General features: G+C 60.0%; 1 protein-coding gene and 1 long non-coding RNA gene across 10 annotated transcripts in view; one reads left to right on the top strand and one right to left on the bottom strand.

The window, feature by feature from the left end:
- The window catches only part of LOC308493140, a 19,905-nt gene extending 2,781 nt beyond the window's left edge, over positions 1–17,124 (top strand). For 2 of the 9 annotated variants that reach the window (XR_013992638.1, XR_013992644.1), the window contains 7 exons: positions 31–196; positions 2,408–2,515; positions 2,736–4,682; positions 5,241–8,498; positions 8,619–8,696; positions 15,224–15,329; positions 15,794–17,124. This is a non-coding gene — a long non-coding RNA (uncharacterized lncRNA). Of the gene's footprint in view, positions 1–30; positions 197–2,407; positions 2,516–2,735; positions 4,683–5,063; positions 8,499–8,618; positions 8,697–15,223; positions 15,330–15,793 lie in introns of all 9 variants that reach the window. The other 7 variants (XR_013992640.1, XR_013992641.1, XR_013992642.1 and 4 more) reach the window with 7 other exon arrangements.
- Positions 1–19,449, bottom strand: part of LMOD1 (leiomodin 1) — a 27,106-nt gene extending 7,657 nt beyond the window's left edge. Inside the window, exon 1 of the mRNA XM_081038942.1 lies at positions 16,988–19,449. Coding sequence (XP_080895068.1) covers positions 16,988–17,248 — 261 coding nt within the window. The 5' untranslated portion in view covers positions 17,249–19,449. The remainder of the gene's footprint in view (positions 1–16,987) is intronic.

Raw genomic sequence — 19,449 nt, 5'->3', positions numbered from 1 at the left:
GACCTCTGCAGACACCCCTCTCCCCCACAGATGCCGGCTGGCCGGGACTTCTCAGATGGGAGGTGAAGGCCCAGGACCGACTCTGCTGGTCAGTTGACCTTCCAGCCGCTTGCCTAGGAGGGGGACAGAGCCAAGGAGGGCAAGACCAACTGGCAACAGCTGCACCTCACAAGAGATCTCACTGTCACCGATTCAGGTGCATTGGCCCCTGCCCCAAAGCGAGGCCCAGCTGGCCCCCTCAGATGTTCAGGGCCCAGCCCTAGCTGTGTCCCCCAGGGCTGCCTGCTGGGGCCCTGAAGGTTTTAATCTGGAGGCACCCACACACCCCAACTCAGGCTCCAAACTGGGAGCAGGGACTCCGGGGTCCCAAACTCTGCCATCAGCTTACTGTCCCCAGGCCTGGGCAGAAGTCCCTGAGGATAGTGATGGGTGTGTGGAGTGAGCTCATTACCCAGCTGGCCGGCCCCTTATTCTCCTGTCCCAGACCTGTTCCCAGGGCTCGAACCCTGCGTGGCCTGTCCCAGACCTGTTCCCAGGGCTCGAACCCCTCGCCCTCTCTCGTCCCTGGTCCTGCCTGCACCAGGTCTCCCCACCAGCCACCACGTCTCAGAGCTCGATGGTACTGTCCTGCTCTATGAACGCAGCCCAGCAGAGCGCTGGGGCCAGGGCCACACTCCCCAAACACCTGGTGACTTCTAATCACTGGCACTGCAGCTGCCAGGATCATCTGTCTACAAGCGAGAGCAGGGAGACGCTGGCCCCGGTGGCCACAGGGCCTGGCAAAGGTCCCTGGAACAGCAGCTCCCTTACAGGGCTGGTGGGGAGACAGGGCAGGACAGTAGCAGGGCCCAGGGCTCATGGGGACCTCCTGCTCCATGGAGCACTAGTTCTCTTACTGTTTCCCACAGAGAGAAAGAGTGGGTTCTCTTGACCGGAAGTCCAGGGGCTTAGCTGGCTTTTGGGGAAGTAGCAGCCCTGGGCTGGGCATCCTGAGGAGGACGGCACTGCCTGTGTGGCAGCAGTCCTCTCCGGAGGCAGACGCAGGTCCTGTGACTGACAGTGTCCCCTAGAAAGCCCCAGGTCCCCGCTGGGCTTATTGCAGACCCTTTTGCCTACACTGGCATGGGTGCACACGGGCTTTGCAGCCAGTGCCTGTGTGACAATCCCAGCGGTGCCCTACCCGAGCTGTGTGACCTTGGGCAGGTGACTTACCCACTCCGAACCTGCGCTGAGATACACAGAATGCCACTGACCAAGGGAGCTCCTCACAGGGTTGTACGTGGAAGACCCAGGCCTCAAACCGAGCGAGGGCCTGATGCCAAGAAGGGCTTGAGCAGGAGACGAGCTGCCACGAGCTGGGTCTCCGTGGTGGCAGGTGGCAGGCGGGTCCCCTCCTGCTCGAGGCCCCTGACCCCTGCTCAGTACTGTTTCGCAGGGTGATATTAAGCACTTAGTCAGTGGTCGGTGGAACTACATTTTGTTCTGTTCCATGAAAAGTGAAATGGCCACACCCCAAAGCCTGGACAGCTGCCAGGAGGCCAGAAGCTGGAAGGGGGCAAGTTGCTTTGGGAATCTCCCCTAAACGCACCCAATCCTGTGTGACAGGGCAGGGGTGTGGTGGCGTGGGGACAAGTGTCACCCCTCTAAAGAGGTGACAGAGACCTGCGAGTGCTGGGTCCTCTGTGGGCCTTGGGGTACAAAGAGGTGACTGTCCTCTTGGGCCAGCCCACCACCAATCCCCCACCCACTCCCACTGCATTCATCAGGAGGTGTGTGTGCACAGCGTCCTGGGGACACCGTGTGGCCGCAGGTGGTTCAGCCCCTGCATGCCAGTGTCAGTGCAATCCACACACATGGACATAACGAGCAAAGTCGGGGGCTTGTGCCCCTCATCCCCCAAAGAACTGGAGCCAAAGAAAGGCTCCAGCATGCTCAGGGCTTCGGAGGGGTCACCTTGGTCACCCTGGGGCACGTGTGCACCTGGGAAGCTCTGAGCTGAGAGCTCCGGGTGCCTCGTGCCCACGCTTACCGCCTGCCCTCGCGCTGCCTCCCAGGCTCAGCGGCCAGCCCACTGGCGAGCCTGGTGCGGGGCCGGCTGCAGGCCGCTCGCAGGTGGTGGGGCCTCAGGTCTGGGAATGGCACCGAGCTTTCTAGGACAGGCAGGGCAAACTCACGGGTCCCTCCTGGAGGAACCTGGAGAAGCTCAGCCCATGGCTTTGAGCCCAGTCCTTCTAAGGGGCAGGCTCCCTCGTCTGGTGCCAAGCCCTCAGCCTGGGAGCCTCAGAACCAAGAAGCTCCCAGCCTGGCCACCGCTAACCTCAGCCAGTGCTTTCAACACGCTGCTCCTAACTCACAGGGCCAGCGTGGTGGCTCTGGTAGGTTGTCACCCTTATTGTCTGTTTTACAGAAGATGTTGACGCCCCACATCACCACTGCCGTGTGAGGAAACTGGGAGCCAGGCTCCAGAGTCTGAACTTGGCCTCTGTGCTACGTGGGGCTGCGTGAGGGGCTGCACGTAAGCCTTTCTTCCCCCTAAGGCCCGGTCCGTCAGCCTTCACACCCAGCCGCCCAGCTCCGACACAGGGGTGCTGCCAGCACCCATGGCACCTCAGCTCTGGGGGACAGCTCGGTGTGATGAGCTGGGGGGCTGCGGGGGGGGGCTCAGCTGCCAGGAGCCCAGGACTGTGGACTCCATGAGCTCGCCGCCTCCAGCTTCCTTTACTGCTGTTCCCTAGGCGGTTTCATCATGGCCCTGCTGACCACCCCAGGACCTTAGAAATAAACTTGTGAAAATTCACCACCCTGGACAGCCCCATGCAGACCTGAAGTTTGTCACCCAGGAGTCACACATACGCGTAGGGAGTGAGAACCCAATGCCCTGTGCCTGGCGCTGGGCTCAGCCCTGCGGGTGAGGGGGCTGGGAGAGGCCCCAGCGCTCCCCTGGGTTTCAGTCCAGGCTGGGGGGGCCCCTCTGGGAGGGAAGCGCCCCATAGCCCTGGCCAAGGCACAGTGGGGGGAGGACAGCCTGGCGAGAAGGAGGCCGAGGCCTGCCCCCCACGGCCCCTCCTTGCACCCTCAGCACTCGGGTCTGTCGTCCAGCGTCTCCCGTGTGTCCCCCCCTGTGAGCTCTCCCACACTGCCTGCCAATGAGACTCAACCAGAAGGGTTTGTGTGCTGCCTTGGAAGAATAAACCCAAAGGCTGATGGTGCCACTAGGAGCCTAGGGAATAGGGCAAATGAGTGCGTGACAACACTGTCATTTGAGGTGGACGTGGGAGGCGAAAATGTGCTCTCCGCCCACTCACCAGTCAGAGGCAGGCCCAAGGCTGAAATGCCAGTGGGTGGCCCAGGACCTCGTCTGATTTCTTAGCCGCCATCCCCCAGAGCCACACCCCCAACCCTTCACCCCAGTACCCCTTAGGCCAGTGGGCCTCCTGTTGGGAGGCCCAGGGCAGGTGGAGCTAGGGGTCCAGCAAGGGGTGTTAGGTGTAAGGGGCCAGGGCTCCTGGGAGAGCCCTCCCCCTCTGGAACAAGCCCACCTTCCCACACCCTCTGCCAAGGAGACCAAGCCTGAGACCACCCTCATTCAGGGACCAGGCTGCACGTGCCACTGCCCCGTTTGTGCCCTCCGAAGCTGGCTCTCCCAGCTCCATCCCCTTCCTTCCCGCCCAACACCAGCTGTGACTGGTGGGCACACCCTGTGTGTGTTACACTCCTGGGGTCCACGCTGGAATGAGACCCGGACTCTGGCTTGTCTGCAACAGCTGCCCTCCCTGCTTCCCCTCTGATCGGGGTCCTTCACGTTCTGGCAAAACCCCTCCGCAACCAGGCCCTGCAGGAAGGCCCAGCTCTGGGTCTCAGGGGCCTCCCAGGTGTGGGCCCCCCAGGGCTTCCTGAGTGACACTGACGGCTGGGGTGACAACAGTGCCACGGGGTGGGCAGCAGGCTTCCGGTAAGTCAGCTGCCCTCCGGGTGGGGTTCCCTGGCCTGCAGCACTTCCCCTACCCCAGCTCCTCATGGCAACCATTTCTGCTGCCTCCTCCCAGGTATAACAAACCACTCATGGGGAGTCCCCAGCTGTCCGCCGGCCTGCCGTCACCCCGCTTGTTCCTCCTCACCACCCCAGGGCCTCTGCCCCCAGCCCCCCTTCCCCTCTCCTGGTTCCCCTCTCCCGTGGCTCCTTCCTGCCTCCCTCCCTGGTAAGGCACCCACCTCAATCCCTGGCCCTCCCAGGTGCTGCCCTCTCTTCCCTTTACATCCAAACTTCCCCCAAAGGCATCTTTTCTGATCCCTATTCATTGTGGTCCAAAGCAGTCTCCCCGCCGCCGCGCGCAGCATTCTGGGGAGGAAAGCTTCATTCAGGTCGTTACAGGCCTCTCGCGGCTGAATCGGCCTTACAACTTGTATTCCTTATCTTGCTCCATCGCTTGGCAAGCATCTGACAGTGCTGGCCCGGCAGACGTGGTCCAGGGAGCCTTGCCACGGCCCCGCGCGCACAGCCCCTCCGGCTCCCTCCAGGCCGGTGCCCGAACGGGTGTTCTTATTTAAGCCCCCTTTGTTCTCACCATCAGACCCTGGGGGACAAGTCGCCTTGGCACTCTGCCTGCTCTGTTCTTCGCTTCCTCCCAGCACAGACACGACCCCGAGCCAGCCTGGAGAATACCGCAAGGGTCCACTTAAAAGTAAGCCATTTGTCTGAGTGCTGGGTCCCCCTGCGGCCCCGGTCTGGCTGCTCACCCAGGGCTGCAGCAGGAGCCACACAGCCAGCTTCCTGCCCACAGTAAACAGAGGCTGCAATGGCTAAGTCAGGACTGGGGGCCTGGGCCACGCACTCCGAGGGCTGGGCGCACGGCTGACCGCTGTGCTCTGGCCATCTGATGTCCTCCTAACTCCTGGGACAGTGCCCCACACCGAATGCTTCTGGGCCTGACAGGAACACTGGACACGGGATGGCCAGAGTGGGGACCCTTCATCCCACCGTCCTGTTAGACCTTGGTCAGCTCCCTGGCCCTCCCACAGCCTGCTGTGCTCAGGGTACCAGCTCTGGCCACCTGTCTTCTCAGCCAGAGATCTTCCTAAAAGGCACACAGGGTCGGTGGCTGCCGAGCTGTCACGTGGAGTCCAGACCTCTGAGCTGGGCACGCAGCCCTTCAGCTGACCTGCATGGCTTCTGCCTGTCACCTCCTCCACACTGACCCCGGCCACAGGGAAGCACGCATGTGCCTGTCCTGACCTCACAGGTGCTGCTCCTGATGCCAGGACGTCCCCTCCTTCTCCGCCTGCTGTTGGGGGACAAAGCTTGGGCGCCCGCCGCCCAGCCACCTGGTTCATCTCCTCGTATGTGCTCACACACGCTTGTCCCATCCTCAGGTCATTTCAAAGCGATGGCAGGTATGATTTCACATAAACACTTCCGTGTGTAGCTCCAAACTTGGAAAAGACAAGTGTGATACATTCGCCTGCCTGAAACACTGCTCCACGGCCCAGCCCTGGGTTCGGGCCTCCTCGTGCCCCTGTAGCAGGCATGGCTCACCCACTTGTCACCTGTCTGCACTTGTCACAGCTCAGTCGTGACCCCTGGACTAGACGGTGAGAGACGGGAGGGTGAGGGGACCTTCACGTCTGTCCCCAGCACTGGGCTGCACATAGCTGTGCATGTTCTCAATAAATATTTTCTGGGAGGTGGTGAAAATACGTCAGTCCCACTTCCAATGGCCCGACCAGGTGGGCTGTGCTTGAATACTTCTAGTGACAGGGAGCTCAGTCCTTTCTGAGGAAGCCACACCTTTGTTTACAAAGCTGGCCCAGAAAGCCCTGTGGTTCTGGGGCCGTCCTGGGGCCGCACGGAACCAGGCACCTTTGTCGGCAGCATGAGCACTCTGTATGCTCTCCCGTTTCGGTTTATAGTGGCCTCTCCAGGCCGGAGGATTTCACCTGCGAGACCGAGCCCCTCACTCCATCACCCGACCTTCCCGACTGTCCCTGGTGCCATGTGTCTAGTAAGTCACCGTTCCCCTCTCTCCTGTGCCCACATGCCTGACACTGAAGGAGGCCACCTCTGAAGCTTTACTCTGCCTCCTCCCACTCTCGGCTCCTGCCATGTGTTCCCGGGGTCCTGACTGCGTACACGCCACTGGACATCCCTGATTTCACCCACCGGCTTCCTGCCCTTTGCTGCCTCTCTTCCCCTACATCTCGACTTCCCCCCAGTACAGTGAGCAGAGCCACCTCCCAAATGTCCTGGGGCTTAAAGACTCGGCTTAAAGAGTCGTGCTCAGCTGCCCCCCAACCCTGACTGGCTCCCCAGTGGGCCCTTCTCTCAGCCAGCAAGGGGCATTCCCTGCGCCTCCTTGCGCCTCAGCTGCCGGGAGGGACTGGCTGGAGAGCTGGGACAGCCCTGCAGCCTGAGAGGAAGACTCCAGGACGCTGGCAAGGGCCTGGAGCCTGGGGAACGGCGGCTCGGTGGCTCGAGGGGCGTCACTCTACTGAGGTAAAAATCCCCAGGAGTCAGCCTTGGAACCCATGACCACTGCCCTGGCCACAGCCCTGCCCCCCAGAGACTTGAGGAGACGGTGCAGGAGGCCGTCATCAGATGGCGGGAAGGGGACAGGCAAGGGTGCAGTGCGTGCCCACGGCTGTGTCCCCGCACGGCCCTTCCAGGGCATAAAGAGCTACAAGGTGCAGCTGCCATTACCCGAGGCTGAGATGGACAGTGAACCCAGACCCAGAGCGTTCTGGGCAGACTGGAATCCCTTGGGCACAGGAGACGAGGCAAGAGGGAACAAAACAGGCGAAAGGTGACTTCCTGGGGACAGGCCGGTGGGGACTCCTCTGTGACAGGTGACGCAGAGCAGTGCCCTGGGCCAGAGCCTGCAGACTTCCCACCTCACGTCTCAGACAGACGGTCGGGGCCTCGGCCACGGGGCAGTGGCGCCCGCACAGGCTCCTCACCAGAATGACGATCGGTCAGATGGGTGTTTCACAGAGTGCTGTGTCTGGCAGCTGTGGGGGTGGAGCTGAGGCGGGACAGAGTGGAGGGAAGAGGGCACCGAGGCCCCCACACAAGTCCAGGTGGGCAGTGAGGAGTTCTGGGGCCGAGGCTGAGCGGTGGCACAGGTGACGTCGGTGGCATCGCCGCACAGGGGCCCCTGTGGAAGCCCAGAAGGCCGAGCGCTCCTGGAGGCACTGGTGCCTTGGCGAGCTGGCCCTGCAGGTGACGGGCTACTGGGTGCAGGTGCTTGTCCTTCGTTCCCCGTGGGAGGGAAGTGCTGCTTTGCTCTAACTGCTGTGACGTGGGCTGGCCATGGTACTTTCCAGTGTGTCTGGGAGCAGGAGGACGGATTGGCTGACCTTCCCTTCTTGACGTCCTTCCGACACCTGGAACGTTCCAAGGCTGGAGGCTGATTCTCTCTTTAAGTGGCAACAGTTCTTTCCTCCCAAGGCAAAGGGAGCCAGGTCCATCTCTGGGCCACACACACGGACACGCTTCCGGGACCTCGGAGAGGGAGGTGGAGGTCTGCCTGGCTCGGGCTCCACCCTCTAAACGACACGGGTGCCTTGCTTCCTGGGCTCCAGGCATCTGCCCTGCAAGGCCGACCGTCAGCCCCTTTCCAGGGCCCAGTGCCTTTCCTTTCCTCCTGCACGTGCATTTCCCCATCCGGCCTAAGTCTCAACTGGGGGAACAGCGTGTTAAGGGCTCTGTTTGTCACTATTTGGCTGGCTCTGTCTCTCCAGGGATGGGTGCCAAAGCCACGGCAGGAGCCTGTGCTCCCCGAGTCTGTCTGTGAAGTCTATTTATCGGGAACCGTGCAAATGTCCAAATACAGGCAGATGGCTGGGCCCAGCACATGCTGGGCTGTGATACCAACCACTGAAAAGGAGATTTGGGGAGACTTCGAATGCAAGAAAAATAGCTGGAAACAATGTGTATGTGAGTGTGTGTGTGCACAAGATGACCTCAAGTATCCGAGGAAAGTGCAGGTAGAACCACACCCTCGGAAGTTTGACTGTAGCTACTATCTTTAGCTAATAAGACGAAGAATTACTGGTTATTTTCTCTTGTTCCTATGTCTGTATATTGTCTACAACTAGCCTTATTACACGATAATTGCAAGTTATTTTCTGAAGCAGTAACACCTCGATGCTCTGTGTACCACCGGCACTCTGCCTTTAGGGCGAGGATTGCAGGGGCTAGAAGTAAAAAGAAAGTGTCCCCATCCTGAAAGGTACCTGGCCACTGGAACGCTTGAGTCTTCAGTGCACAGGGCTCCTTACTGGACATTTTCCTGGTGATTTAGAAATTACAGTATGTTTTCAACAGTAAAGGCCCAGGGATGGGCAGGCTGCCACTAAATGGCAAGTGGAAGAGACGCTGGCGCTGGAGGAGGTGAGGTGACCCATCCTGGGGAAACCTGCTGGGAGCAAAGTGGCCTAGGAACAGCCTGTGTCAAGTGGCATTCCAGGAGGAAAATGGAGCCCTTGGTGCCTAGGTACCCACTGTATGTGATGAGTTAATTTCTCTCCTGTGTGTCTGAAATGGGACCTGCTCATCAGCATCTGCGGAGAGTTGAGGAAATAGTCACTAAATTAAATTTCTATGGGGCTTAATTCTCTTGTAGAACCCTGGCGGAGAAAAGTTGATCGTTGGCAATGAGGAACAATCCGAGCTCTGCGCCCACAACTCTGGCTCTAATCAGGCAAGTCTGTGTCCACATGGCCACAGAGCCTGTGGGTCATCTCACCCACACATCCAAACATGGGCCCCAAACGGGGCCACATATGTGGCGTTCGCAGGGACTCTGCTCATCGCAACTGCTCTGCAGGGGCCATGCTGGTTTTTCTAAATCTAGAGGCACAGCTGCTGAAGTCCAGATATTTTAGGGAAGAACCCAGATGATGGGAACTGAATGCTCATGTAGCTGTGTACGAAGCAAATTATTAATATCCTTTTAGGGTGGATCTGTGGCCCCAGAGATCACAGGCAGACTTGAGTGGGTCAGGCTGGAAATGTCAGCCTGTAACCTCAGATCCCTAGAGAGCTGGGAAAGAGAACAAGAGCAGAAGGAAAACATGCAGCACGTTAGAACTGAGTCCTAGAGGCTCGTTCTGTCCAGAGGAGACCGAAGGGACACATGGCAGTCACCAGCCCAACAACTGGATCCCAGAATGTCCCTCTCTGCACTGATTCAGTCAGTTGTTTATAGAAACTGGAAAAAAGGCATCACTGCCAGTGGGCCCTTCAGTTGAGGAATTGGATGCCAAACCTCTTTCAAGTAGTGTCAGAAGAGGACAGATGGGTTTACAGGGTGTGCAGATCCCACCAAGTATGACAAGATGGTATTCGTGCCTTGTTTGTTCAGCAGCAGACGTTTATGGAGCCAGCCATAGGGACAAGATGACCAAGTCAGCCTGGCCCTCAAGAACTTGGGGAAGCACAGAGATAGATGGTGCAGACAAAGTGCTGTGTACGTGGGACAGACAGTGACAGAAGGGGCAGAGGGTGCTTTGTGAACACCGGTGGGGGGGGTCAGAGAAGCAGAAAGCTGCTGTCACCTGAGCTGAGAGAGGAATGAGGAGTGAGAGCTCAGCACTGCAGCTAGAGGTGGTGGCCGGGCAACGGCCAAGGGAGAAGGAAAGGGGGGTACCCCCGAGGACAGAACAAAGGGCCGACGCCAAGCAGAAGGATATGTATTAGTATTTATTAGCCAGACAGAGAAGGAGGTGGCGTGTGGCCACGGGCCTTCCCAGCCATGCTAAGGAGCCTGCACTTGCTCGTGGAAGCCCTGCTGAGCAACCGAAGCCTCTAGGCAGGAGACGGCCACCATCGTGCTTTCACTGTATAACCAGACACGGGCAGCTGCGGGGAGGCCACAGCGCAATAGGTTGAGAGGAGGGGCAAAGGAAGCAGTGGGACCATGGCGTTTTTTCAGGCTGACAAGTGGTACGGTGACAGCAGGAGGAGTGTATCCCCGAGAGGTGCTGGGGCCTGGGGAGGCTCGGGGCAGGACAAGCCCCGAGTGCCCACCATGGAGCTGCCACCTGACTGCACAGTGGAGAACGGACGCAGCAGGAGCAGTGGGCTGAGGGGTGGGCTGGGGTGACGATGACTAATTTATTTTTGGACAAGTTGAATCTGAGACACTTGAGGCGCCCAAGAGGAAAGCGAATGATCTAGAACTCAAAATAGAGATCTAGGCCAGAGATAGAGAGACAGCCTGTGGGCAGCCGCGGAGCCGTGGGGTTGGATGAGGTGCCACGCAGAGTGCACAGGGAGGCACAGCCCTGGAAAACAACATGCAGTCCTTCGAGGAAGGGCTGCTCTGCGAGGAGACCGGGCAGAAACAGCTGGAGGCGGCCCCAGCACGGGCGAGTGTGGTGTCTGGGCGCCGAGGGAAGCCGGCGCTTGCAGACGGAGCGCGTGGGCAATGCCACAGCGGAAACAAACAGGGCACTACTCCAAGTGTGCCCTGCAAGAGCAGCAGGAGGTCCTCCCTGGGAGGCCTCGCCAGGGACAGGAGAGGAGAGAGCAGGGGCAGAACCTGCGTGTCTGGCAGCCCATATGTTTTCATAGCGGAAGAGGAATTTGAAGGTGTTCTCACCTGAAGGCTTCAAGTTTCTCAGGGAAATATGACACTAGGTCATCCACTGAGGTGAAAAGAGAGATGGTGGGACAGGAGGGTGTGGAGAAAAAGGCAAACGTTTGAGATGAAGAGGTAAGAGGGACGCGGAAGGGCTGTGGGCAGCCTGGGAAGGTTCCGGGGTTCCATGCGTGCAGTGTGGGCCTTTCTGCAGGTCTGACCAGCAGCTGGGGGCACGTGCCATGTGGTCGGTCTCAGCCAGGCTGGGGCGCAGAAATGGAGGGGGCCCAAGCACGAGGCCTGAGCATAAGGTTGAGAATGGCCGCAGTAAAATCGGAGCTAAACAGGATGTGTAAAGCAGGAAGGGCGCGGAAGTTGAGAAGTATGTCCACACTGGGAGGAAGTAGGTCAGCCTGTGGCGATGGGGCGTGAAGTGGGAGACACCTTTAAGCCACCACCTTTGGGCACGTTAGAGTCCTGGGCAGGGGAGTCTGACCTGGGTTTTAATCAAGTGTGCGTCTTGATGGGGGGGGGTCAGGAGGGCAGAAAGCAGGACGTGTTCTGAGGACACGATGGCTCTCAGACATGGGTGGGCGTCATCAGAAAGGACGATGCTGGCAAGCAGCCGCTTAAAAGTCTACTGTTTGCAAATCACTACGTTAGACCTTCTCTCAGCCTTTGTACTCCATCTCCAGGGAGACTCTCCAAATCAGGCCACAGAACCCCTCTTTACAGGTGGAGAACGCAAAAGTCACTGTGCATTTTCTGTGACCCAGAACCCACTCCTAGGTACATTCCCCGTTGAAATGACACCACAAGACGCCCAAAATGTACAGAAATGTTCCCAGCAGCATTGTTCATAAGAGCCCCAACTGGGAACAACCCGATGTCCATTAGCCGTGAAGTGGGTAAATAAACCACGGCACGCTCGGCCAGAGCAGTACAGTGCTTCCCTTGAGCAGTGAGAGCTTAAGAACTGCGGGGACCGGCGCAGAGGAATGAGGAGAGAGAGGTCGCACTGCAGCTGGAGGTGACGGCGGGGCAAAGGCCCAGGGGCTCGCTCCTGGCGCCGACAGGCCTGGCTCACAGACACACACAGAGAACACACTGTGCGGCCTGTGTTTACAAACAGGCCAGGCTGGCCCCTGGGGCTGGAGTCAGGCTCCGGTCCTGGGGGAGCACAAAGGGCGCAGAGAGGAGAGGAAGCTGGGGCCGGGCCTGCGACTCCTGCGTCCTGGTCACCTTGCCAGAGTCCCTGATGCTCTACATTTGCGTTTTGTATGTAATTGATGTTTCGACAAAAACGTGTGTGAAAAGAATCCATTGTCAAGTAGATACACCACGCAGACAGGAAGACACTAAAGAATGAAAACAGAAGCAAAGCTTATAAACGTGCGATGCCTGTGGGAGGCCACACGGCTGGTGGTCCAGCTGGGATGCGTCCGCCCCGCCCCACCCGCTGGCCTTGCAACCCCAGCGCTTGTCTGAGCACAGCAGCTGTCAGCGGCGTGCTGGGAAAGGACCTGTGTGTCCGCTTCCCCTTGGGCACAGGTGGTCTTGGGGACAGGAGATGAACGCACGGGGGATGAAATCTACGGGATTCTCCAGCAGCTCTGACAGCTGGCTGTTGTCTGTTGACTGCTCATGTGGGCTTTCGTCTCCGGCAGTGCTGTCACGTTTTCTCTGCCTTGCCAGGGAGCACCTGTGACTACTGTCCCAGCCTCCCAAGGGTCCCCACGTCAGTTCGGCCTGAATACGCCTGCTGGTGTTGTCTCCCCCAGAGCAGCACCTCAGACACCGAGCTTGCCTTCCTTTGTCACCCTGACGCACCCCTGCCCGTCTGCGGTCCTGCTTCCCCACAGGACAGGACGGCAGGCACCGAGACCGAGCCTCGAGTCCAGGCCTCCCGCCCTTCTCGCCTCCCTCCCGGGTCATCGGTGTCCTGTCTATGGCACCAGCCAGTCGGCATGTGGCTGTGAGGTCCTGAGAAATCCTCGGTACCAGCTTCCATCCTACCTCTCTGTTTCCCGAGGCTGCGGGTGCCCTGCGCATGTGGCCCACGTCGCACTCACTCCCCACCAGGGAACTCACGCTCCCCAAGGCCCAGGGGCCCCCCGTGCTTGCAGTTGCTATAGTTGATTCTGTTCTCATCTTGGTAACTTCTCAGCAGAACAGACATGGTGACGGTAGGGACCCTCCAGTTTGCTCAGCCCCTCTCTCACTGGCTTCTGTGGAACCCCTCGGCTTCCCGACCTCTGTCTCCTCCCCCAGTGCCTCGTGGGGCGCAGTGGGGACCCTCCCTGGTCCTTCTCCGCCCACAGCCCCCCTCAGTGGTCTCTTGCAGGCTCATGGCTTTGAACATAATTTATACATGGATGCCCCCAACTCGAAACCCCAGCCCTACGTCCCACTGAGCTCCACGCGGGTCCGCCCTGCGCTGACCCCACACTTCCTGTGCCACGAGGCCTTCTGACTACAGGGAACTGAACTCGTTCAGACCACAAGCCGACCGCCTCAGAGCCCGCCGTCCTGCCGTTCCCTCGTTTAGTCAATGGCGTCAGTCACCCAAGAGCGCAGGCAGGGCCGGTCACCCCAAGTCCGTCAGCCAGTCCCATCTGTGCTGCCCTTAGCGCTTCCTGAGTCTGACCTCTTCTCCTCAAACCGTCCTTGACCCTTTGTCTGAACCACTTAGCACGTCCACTGTCCCAGTGAGGGGCCGAGGCAGGGCCAGCCCTGGCCCCGGGCTCTCCACTCACTCGCCATGAGCCCGACCCCCTTCTGTGCTGGTTACCCCAAGAGAGATCGAAGCTCAGGGCAGCGCGGCCCGGTCTGCAGGGGCCTGCGTGCCGTGGCCCAGGCCTTTCCTCTTTCCCCACCAGGCAGGCCTCTGAGCACGAGCGTCTCGTCCCGCCCCAGCCCATGCTCTGTCGCTGTTACCGTGTGTGTGCGCATGCACACACGTGTAGACTTTACATGGCCGAGGACGGCACCCTGACCGCTGTCTTCCATGCTCCCAGCACCTCATCCAGCTTGCACTCGGCTTGACCGTGGGGTGCTGACACTGGCACGGACACACCAGGGGGCTGAGGCCGGGCAGGCCGGCCAGTGAGGGCTTTGTCCCCCAGTCATTGGGACCCAGACCCGGCCCTGGACAGCCACTGCCCCCGACGGCCGAGCCATCTCCTGTCCACCTGTCTGGCTTCCCTCTCCACTCGCCCAGCCAGCCGGCTCTCATACCGCCGTCCTGAGAAGGGGTGGTGCTGGCGGCGGTGGGCACGGATGCCTCAAAATCCATCACATTGAGTTCTATATGTGCAGATAGAGATTTATACCCTAACGAGCACCAGGTAATGATAGCAAGCATGATCACGATTATAACAAGCGCCTGTGGACCCCCCACCTGTGCAAGGAACAGCCAGCTGCTTCCCCAGCTCTGCACAGAGGCCGTGCTCATGCTCCCGGGAGCGCGTCCACACTTGTCTAGCACTGGCTGGGTGCTCTCTCTTGCCCGCCATCACCTACTCTGCCCTCCCCACCGGGCCCCCAGGGCTATTTAGGGTGAGTAGCCAGCAGAGTTAGTCCCTTTACAGAAGGAAGGCTGAGAGCCGAGGGCTGTGCTGCCCAGGGGCTCCCGCAAAGCGCAGTCTGTGGGCTCTGCAGTAGCTGGGGCCTCCCGAGTGCCCCCACCCTGCAGAGATACTGTGGACACTGGGCTGTGACCTGGGACAGGTGGGGGAGGAGGTGCTGGAGCCTGAGCACCAGTGATGGACAGTCAGGAGGCGGGGCCAGCAGCCACGGGCCAGTGGGGCTGCTGCTGGTTAGCTTCTCTGAAAGAGCTCCCCCATCCCCAGCTCAGCTGCCCAGCTCCTGGCTGAAGCAGGTGCTAATCCTGTGCCCCTGGGAACGCCAGGGAGGAGCCAGGCGGCAGGCTGGAGGTTGTCTTTCCCACTTGGGAAGGAAAGAGGACACACGAGCTGACCTGTTGGGATCCGGTTCCTGAAATCGGAGCCCAGGACATGGTTCACTGCAGCAGGCTGCACACCTGCCCAGGACTCTGTCCTCTACCTGGAGGGAAGGGCTGGGTGGAGCCAGCCGAGAGCCAGCTCTGCCCCTTTAATGGGAGGCGGGAGAGCAGCCAGGGGGCAGCTCTGCCCAGGCCTCAGCTTGACGCCCTGCTAACATTCATTCACCCGCAGAGGAAGAGAAAGAAAACTGACCTGACAGCAAGGTGGCAGCAGGATGGTCACACAGGCCTGGTGTCAGTGGTGCCTGAGGCCTGAGGCCAGAGCCTGGGGTGGGCTGGGGACATGCTCAGGACACAGGTCAAGTTCCCCCCAGTCTAGACCCACCCCACACGAGAGCCAGAGTCTGAATCCTGGGGCTCCTCCCCCCGCGGAGGACCCGGAGCTCAAGACAAGCCCCTGAGACCCATCACCCAGCTCCTACAGGACCAGGCAGCGGAGCCTCAGCTCAGACTCGCCGCGGCCACGTTGTTTTGCGAGCATTCCTGAGTCCGCTAAGTGTTTTCCATGACAGCTCAGTGTCCCTGTCTGAGAGACACGCACCCTTCTCAGAGCGTGTTCACCACACCGTCCCACCTACGAGGGCCTAACCAGGATTCCCTAACCCACTCCTGCTTTTAATAGGTCCGCTCCCGGTCACGGCGCTGGGACGAGCTGCCACACCAGCCAGTGTCACAGGCACCGCTCCTACGACGACCCGTGAGCACGGAGCGCGTCTGCTGCTCTGTAGGTACGTCCTGTGATCCTAACTAGACGAGAAGCACAGCGCAGGAGCTGGCTGTGTCTGCAGCAACAAGTGTGCACCTGGCAGGGGTGAGGGAGGCGGGGCGGGAGGCGGGGGGACGCCTGACTGAGGCACACGAGGCACAAGGCCTGTGAGGACGAATTCCAGGCGCGTGGAGTCTCCTCACACGCCCTGGCTTGGGGGTTACGAGTTTCAGTGCTTGCGGCCTCGGGAGTATCTTTCTGGGTACTGGGAGCCACTGGGCACACGGCAGGCACGGAACCTGGGGAGGGGAGCAGCTGCACAGTGACACTTTAGGGTCCACGTGGGGGTTCACGGGGGGCCGGAGCCTTGGGGGCATTCTGTTTCTTTCCTACGACTGGATTCCCATGTGGAGGCAGCAGGCACTCACAGGAGGCCCTTCTCTCATTTCCTCCCCAAATGTGTTCGTATTTGTTCATCACTGTCAGAGGCAGACACCCTGCCCAAGGATAGTGCCTTCTGAGCCTCCCGGGCCGGCGGGGGACCGACACAGACCCCAGGTCCTCTACGTCCCTCTCCTTTGTCCCCTCCCCCGCCTCCCCACACCAAGGAGCCAGGGCTGTGGCCACAAACGTGCTGTGACAAGTGTCAGACAGGCGTGTCACACAAGTTCCAGATGACAGCACTGCCCTCCCACTTCCTCGGTGACAATGATCCTGTCACCTGAAGCCCTGAGCGTCAGTTTCTACAGGAATAAAACAGGATGGGAACTGAGGAGACTGAACGTTTTCTTCCAAGAACTCACAAGTGATGGACAACGTGAGAGAGCCGCCAGGGGCTTGGCCGGTTTCCTGCTAAACAGCCTTCCTTGTGACAAGGGGCCTCCAGTCGCTCGCAGGTGGAGCTACTCACTTTGTCCCAAGAAAACCCACAGATGGACGCACCCTGCACGCCAACCCTGGACAACAGAAAGCAGGTTCTGCTTGGGCAGAACCTTCCAGAACAGTCACCCTCGCCCCGCCTCTGTCCCTTGAGGGGGTTGGGGGCAGAACGCTGCTGGGAAACATCTCCTGGCCCAGCCCCAGCAAAGGGCCCGTGCTGGCTAACCAGGAAAGGAGGGGGAGATGCTCCCTCGAGAGGCTCCTCCAGAAAGCGCACCCCGCTTCCCAGCCTTGCAGCTGAAGCCACACACTTCCCGCGGCGCAGGCCCTCCAGGCCCCACTGTGGGAAGCCCCTGCCCACCTGCCCCGAGCCTCCTCACACAGTCCACGTGCCATGAGCTGCCCCGCAGGCCAGAGGGCTTAGAAATGAGCTGTTCTCCACAAGGAGGGTTTAGCTTTCTCCTCTCGGCTGGCAAGAGGCTGCAAGCATCATTCTATCTTTCCACCCCGGCTCACAAGAAGATGGGATGAGTGTGAAGGAAAACCCACAGGTGCCAGGTGCCAGGACGCCGCCCAAGGACAACCTGCAGCTCCTCGTCTGACACTGCGGCAGTCGCGTCTGCCAGCACCGCACACGCCTGCTTTTACAGGAAACGGGCCGGCTGCCCACTGCCCACTCAGGGCAAGAGATGGGTTCTGAAGCTGGAGCCTGTGCCACGCACTTTTCTCCTACGGCAGAAGCCGCCACGCACAGGGGCTCCAGCCCCCCACCGCCCCTCCCTCCGCGCTGCGCTCACTCACGTCCACGGACAGCTCCCTCTGCATAAGCTTCTTGGTCTCGTTTTCGCAGAAGTTGAGCATGGCTTCCCGGCTGTAAGCGCCCGTGCACGGCCTCTCCGTCTGGTTCTTCTGCCGCAGCCCCGCCGGGATGCTGCTGTCGGGGTCCGCCACGTCCAGCTCCTTCTCCAGCTCCTCCATCTCCTCGGGAGACAGGGTGGACAGCAGGCTGTCAATGTCAGGGTCCTCACTCACCTGCCGGCGGTACTTGGCTACCTTGGACATCTTGGCAGGGGCTGCGGCAGTCTGGGGGGCGAGCTGATCTGGACGGGGCACGGTGGGCTCGGGCGCAGACCCCAGCTGCGGGACGTGCCACAGGTGCTGGGCTGGTAACTGGGAGCGGCAGCCTCCCCACGCCCAGGGCTAGTGGCCCTGGCTGAGACCAGCGGCCAATAAGACGCGGTGACTGCCCGGCCCTGAAAGGAGAGGCCAATCCCCCAGCAGGGGTGGGCCTGCCTCACCGTCAGAGCGGTTTGAAACTTGAGGACATTCCAGAGAATCTTGGAGCGCTGTGTGACCAAATTTAGTACAGAGCATTTAGCCTTTTAAAGACAAGGGGGCCACGCCATGAGAAAAAGATACAAAAACGCAGAGGCAGGCAGACGCAGGTCCCAGCCCGGAGCGCTGGGGGAGCAGGGACGGCTGTGGGCGTTCGTGCCCTTCAAGCGCACAGTGACTTCTCGCAGGGACGGGATGGTTGTCTGGGTGCCCTGTGGTCAGCGCGGGGGCCCACCGAGTCCTCTCTCCCGTCTTGGGTCACGTCAGGGCTCTGGGGTATTTATAGCCCCAGGAAACACACCCCACTTGGGATCCCCACCATCCTGCCCTCGCTCTCTGCTGCCGCAAAAGCCTGAGTGCCCAGCACGGGCGGACTCACAGCCCTGGCCACTTCTTCAGCTGCAATAAGTCCCCACTGAGACAAGTACCCACACTGCAAACTGGCAGAATGTTTGGGGAAGACAGCACAACCTGCAGTCAGGAAAGCCCCAAAGGGCTGTCAGTGCCCATGAAGCACCCAGGCTCAGGGGAAGAGGTTGGAAGCTCCCTCGGTTCTCTGCTTCTTCTGGGCATCTGTGGACAGACCTCCTTTGGGAGGCCGAGGGGAGCCGCAGGGCAGGTCGCCACCCACATCTCGGTCCAGAGCACGCTTCCTTGTGTCTTCAGGGAAACATAATTCTGGGCTCTTAGGAGAGATACTGTTGCAACTGGGCTGGCATGTCTCATAAAAGGGCTCCACTGCTCATCCATCACCTGCTGTGCACAAGTCACAGAGACATTCAATCTCCTGGCCCCGCCCTCCCGCCACCACATCGCTTCTAGAAGCCCTGGTGTAACCCATCGGGCTAGATGGTTCGATCTTTCCTGGCGTCTTTCCATGCTAAGCCAAGACAGTCACTTGATCAGCATTTGCCGAGTTCAGGGATCGTCTGGGACAAAACTGGGCCCTGTGTTTTACGCCCAGTCGTCCCACTTCAGGTTAGGGCTGAGCAGGGCATGGTGCTGGCTGGTGGGGCTGGAGCGCAGAGGTGAGGCAGGCAGACCTGAGAGGGCGCCAGGTCCTGGGGTCGGCACTGGTAAGAGGCGGCAGGCAGTGTGTCAGTGAGTCCGTGGGTGCGTCAGGCTTTGTTCTGAGAGTAGGGGATGCAGCTAAAGATAGAACAGAGAGCAGCCCCTCGGGCCTGGAGCCCATTCTAACAGTGAGGATACTCAACAACTTGTAGTCGGTCACTAACAGTGAAGTCTACCCAGTGCCTCAGAAGACGAGGATGAGGCCGTGGGCAGGGCAGCGCCTGGGGAGGCCGGAGAGCAGGCCGGTCCTCGGTGACGCCTGGGCTCTTGCAGAGACACACCGTGTGAGTGCACTGCTGTGTGGGGCCTGAAAGGAAACAAGCCATTCGGGGACACAGCACTGACTGGCGGCTGCGTGGTGGGGGTGGGGCTCGGGTGGCGGGGGTCGATGGGTGCCGCATGGCAGCCAGACCTCAGAGACCACTATGCAGTGGGCACACATGTGGAAGACAGCGCGGTACGTCTGAGCGTGCGGAGCCCTGGACGGAGTTTACCGCCGTGCACACAGTGTGGGCGCTGCAGGCCGACACAGCTGTCAGCTCCTGGTTTTGCTACTTACCAGCCACGCAACTCTGGGCCAGCCTCCCTCTTCTCAGACCCAGCTTCCTCCTCTGTAAAATACGGACAGCAGCTGTACCAACCTTGCACAATTGTTGAGAACATTAAATTTGAACATAACACGAAACACTTTGTTGACATACCTGATACAGGTAAACTCTCAATAATTAGTAGCAGTTATTCTAATTGTGTCTATTTACTCTTGTCCTGGCTTCTTTCCTCCCCATCCCACCTCTTCTGTCATCTTTTCCTTTCTATCCTTCAGCAGTAACCACCCTCAGCACACACCACACGCATGC

Source organism: Rhinolophus hipposideros (genome assembly GCF_964194185.1).
Source record: "Rhinolophus hipposideros genome assembly, chromosome: 26".
Taxonomy (NCBI): domain Eukaryota; kingdom Metazoa; phylum Chordata; class Mammalia; order Chiroptera; family Rhinolophidae; genus Rhinolophus; species Rhinolophus hipposideros.
Note: the sequence above shows the minus strand (reverse complement) of the source record. Positions and strands in the feature narration are given on the sequence as shown.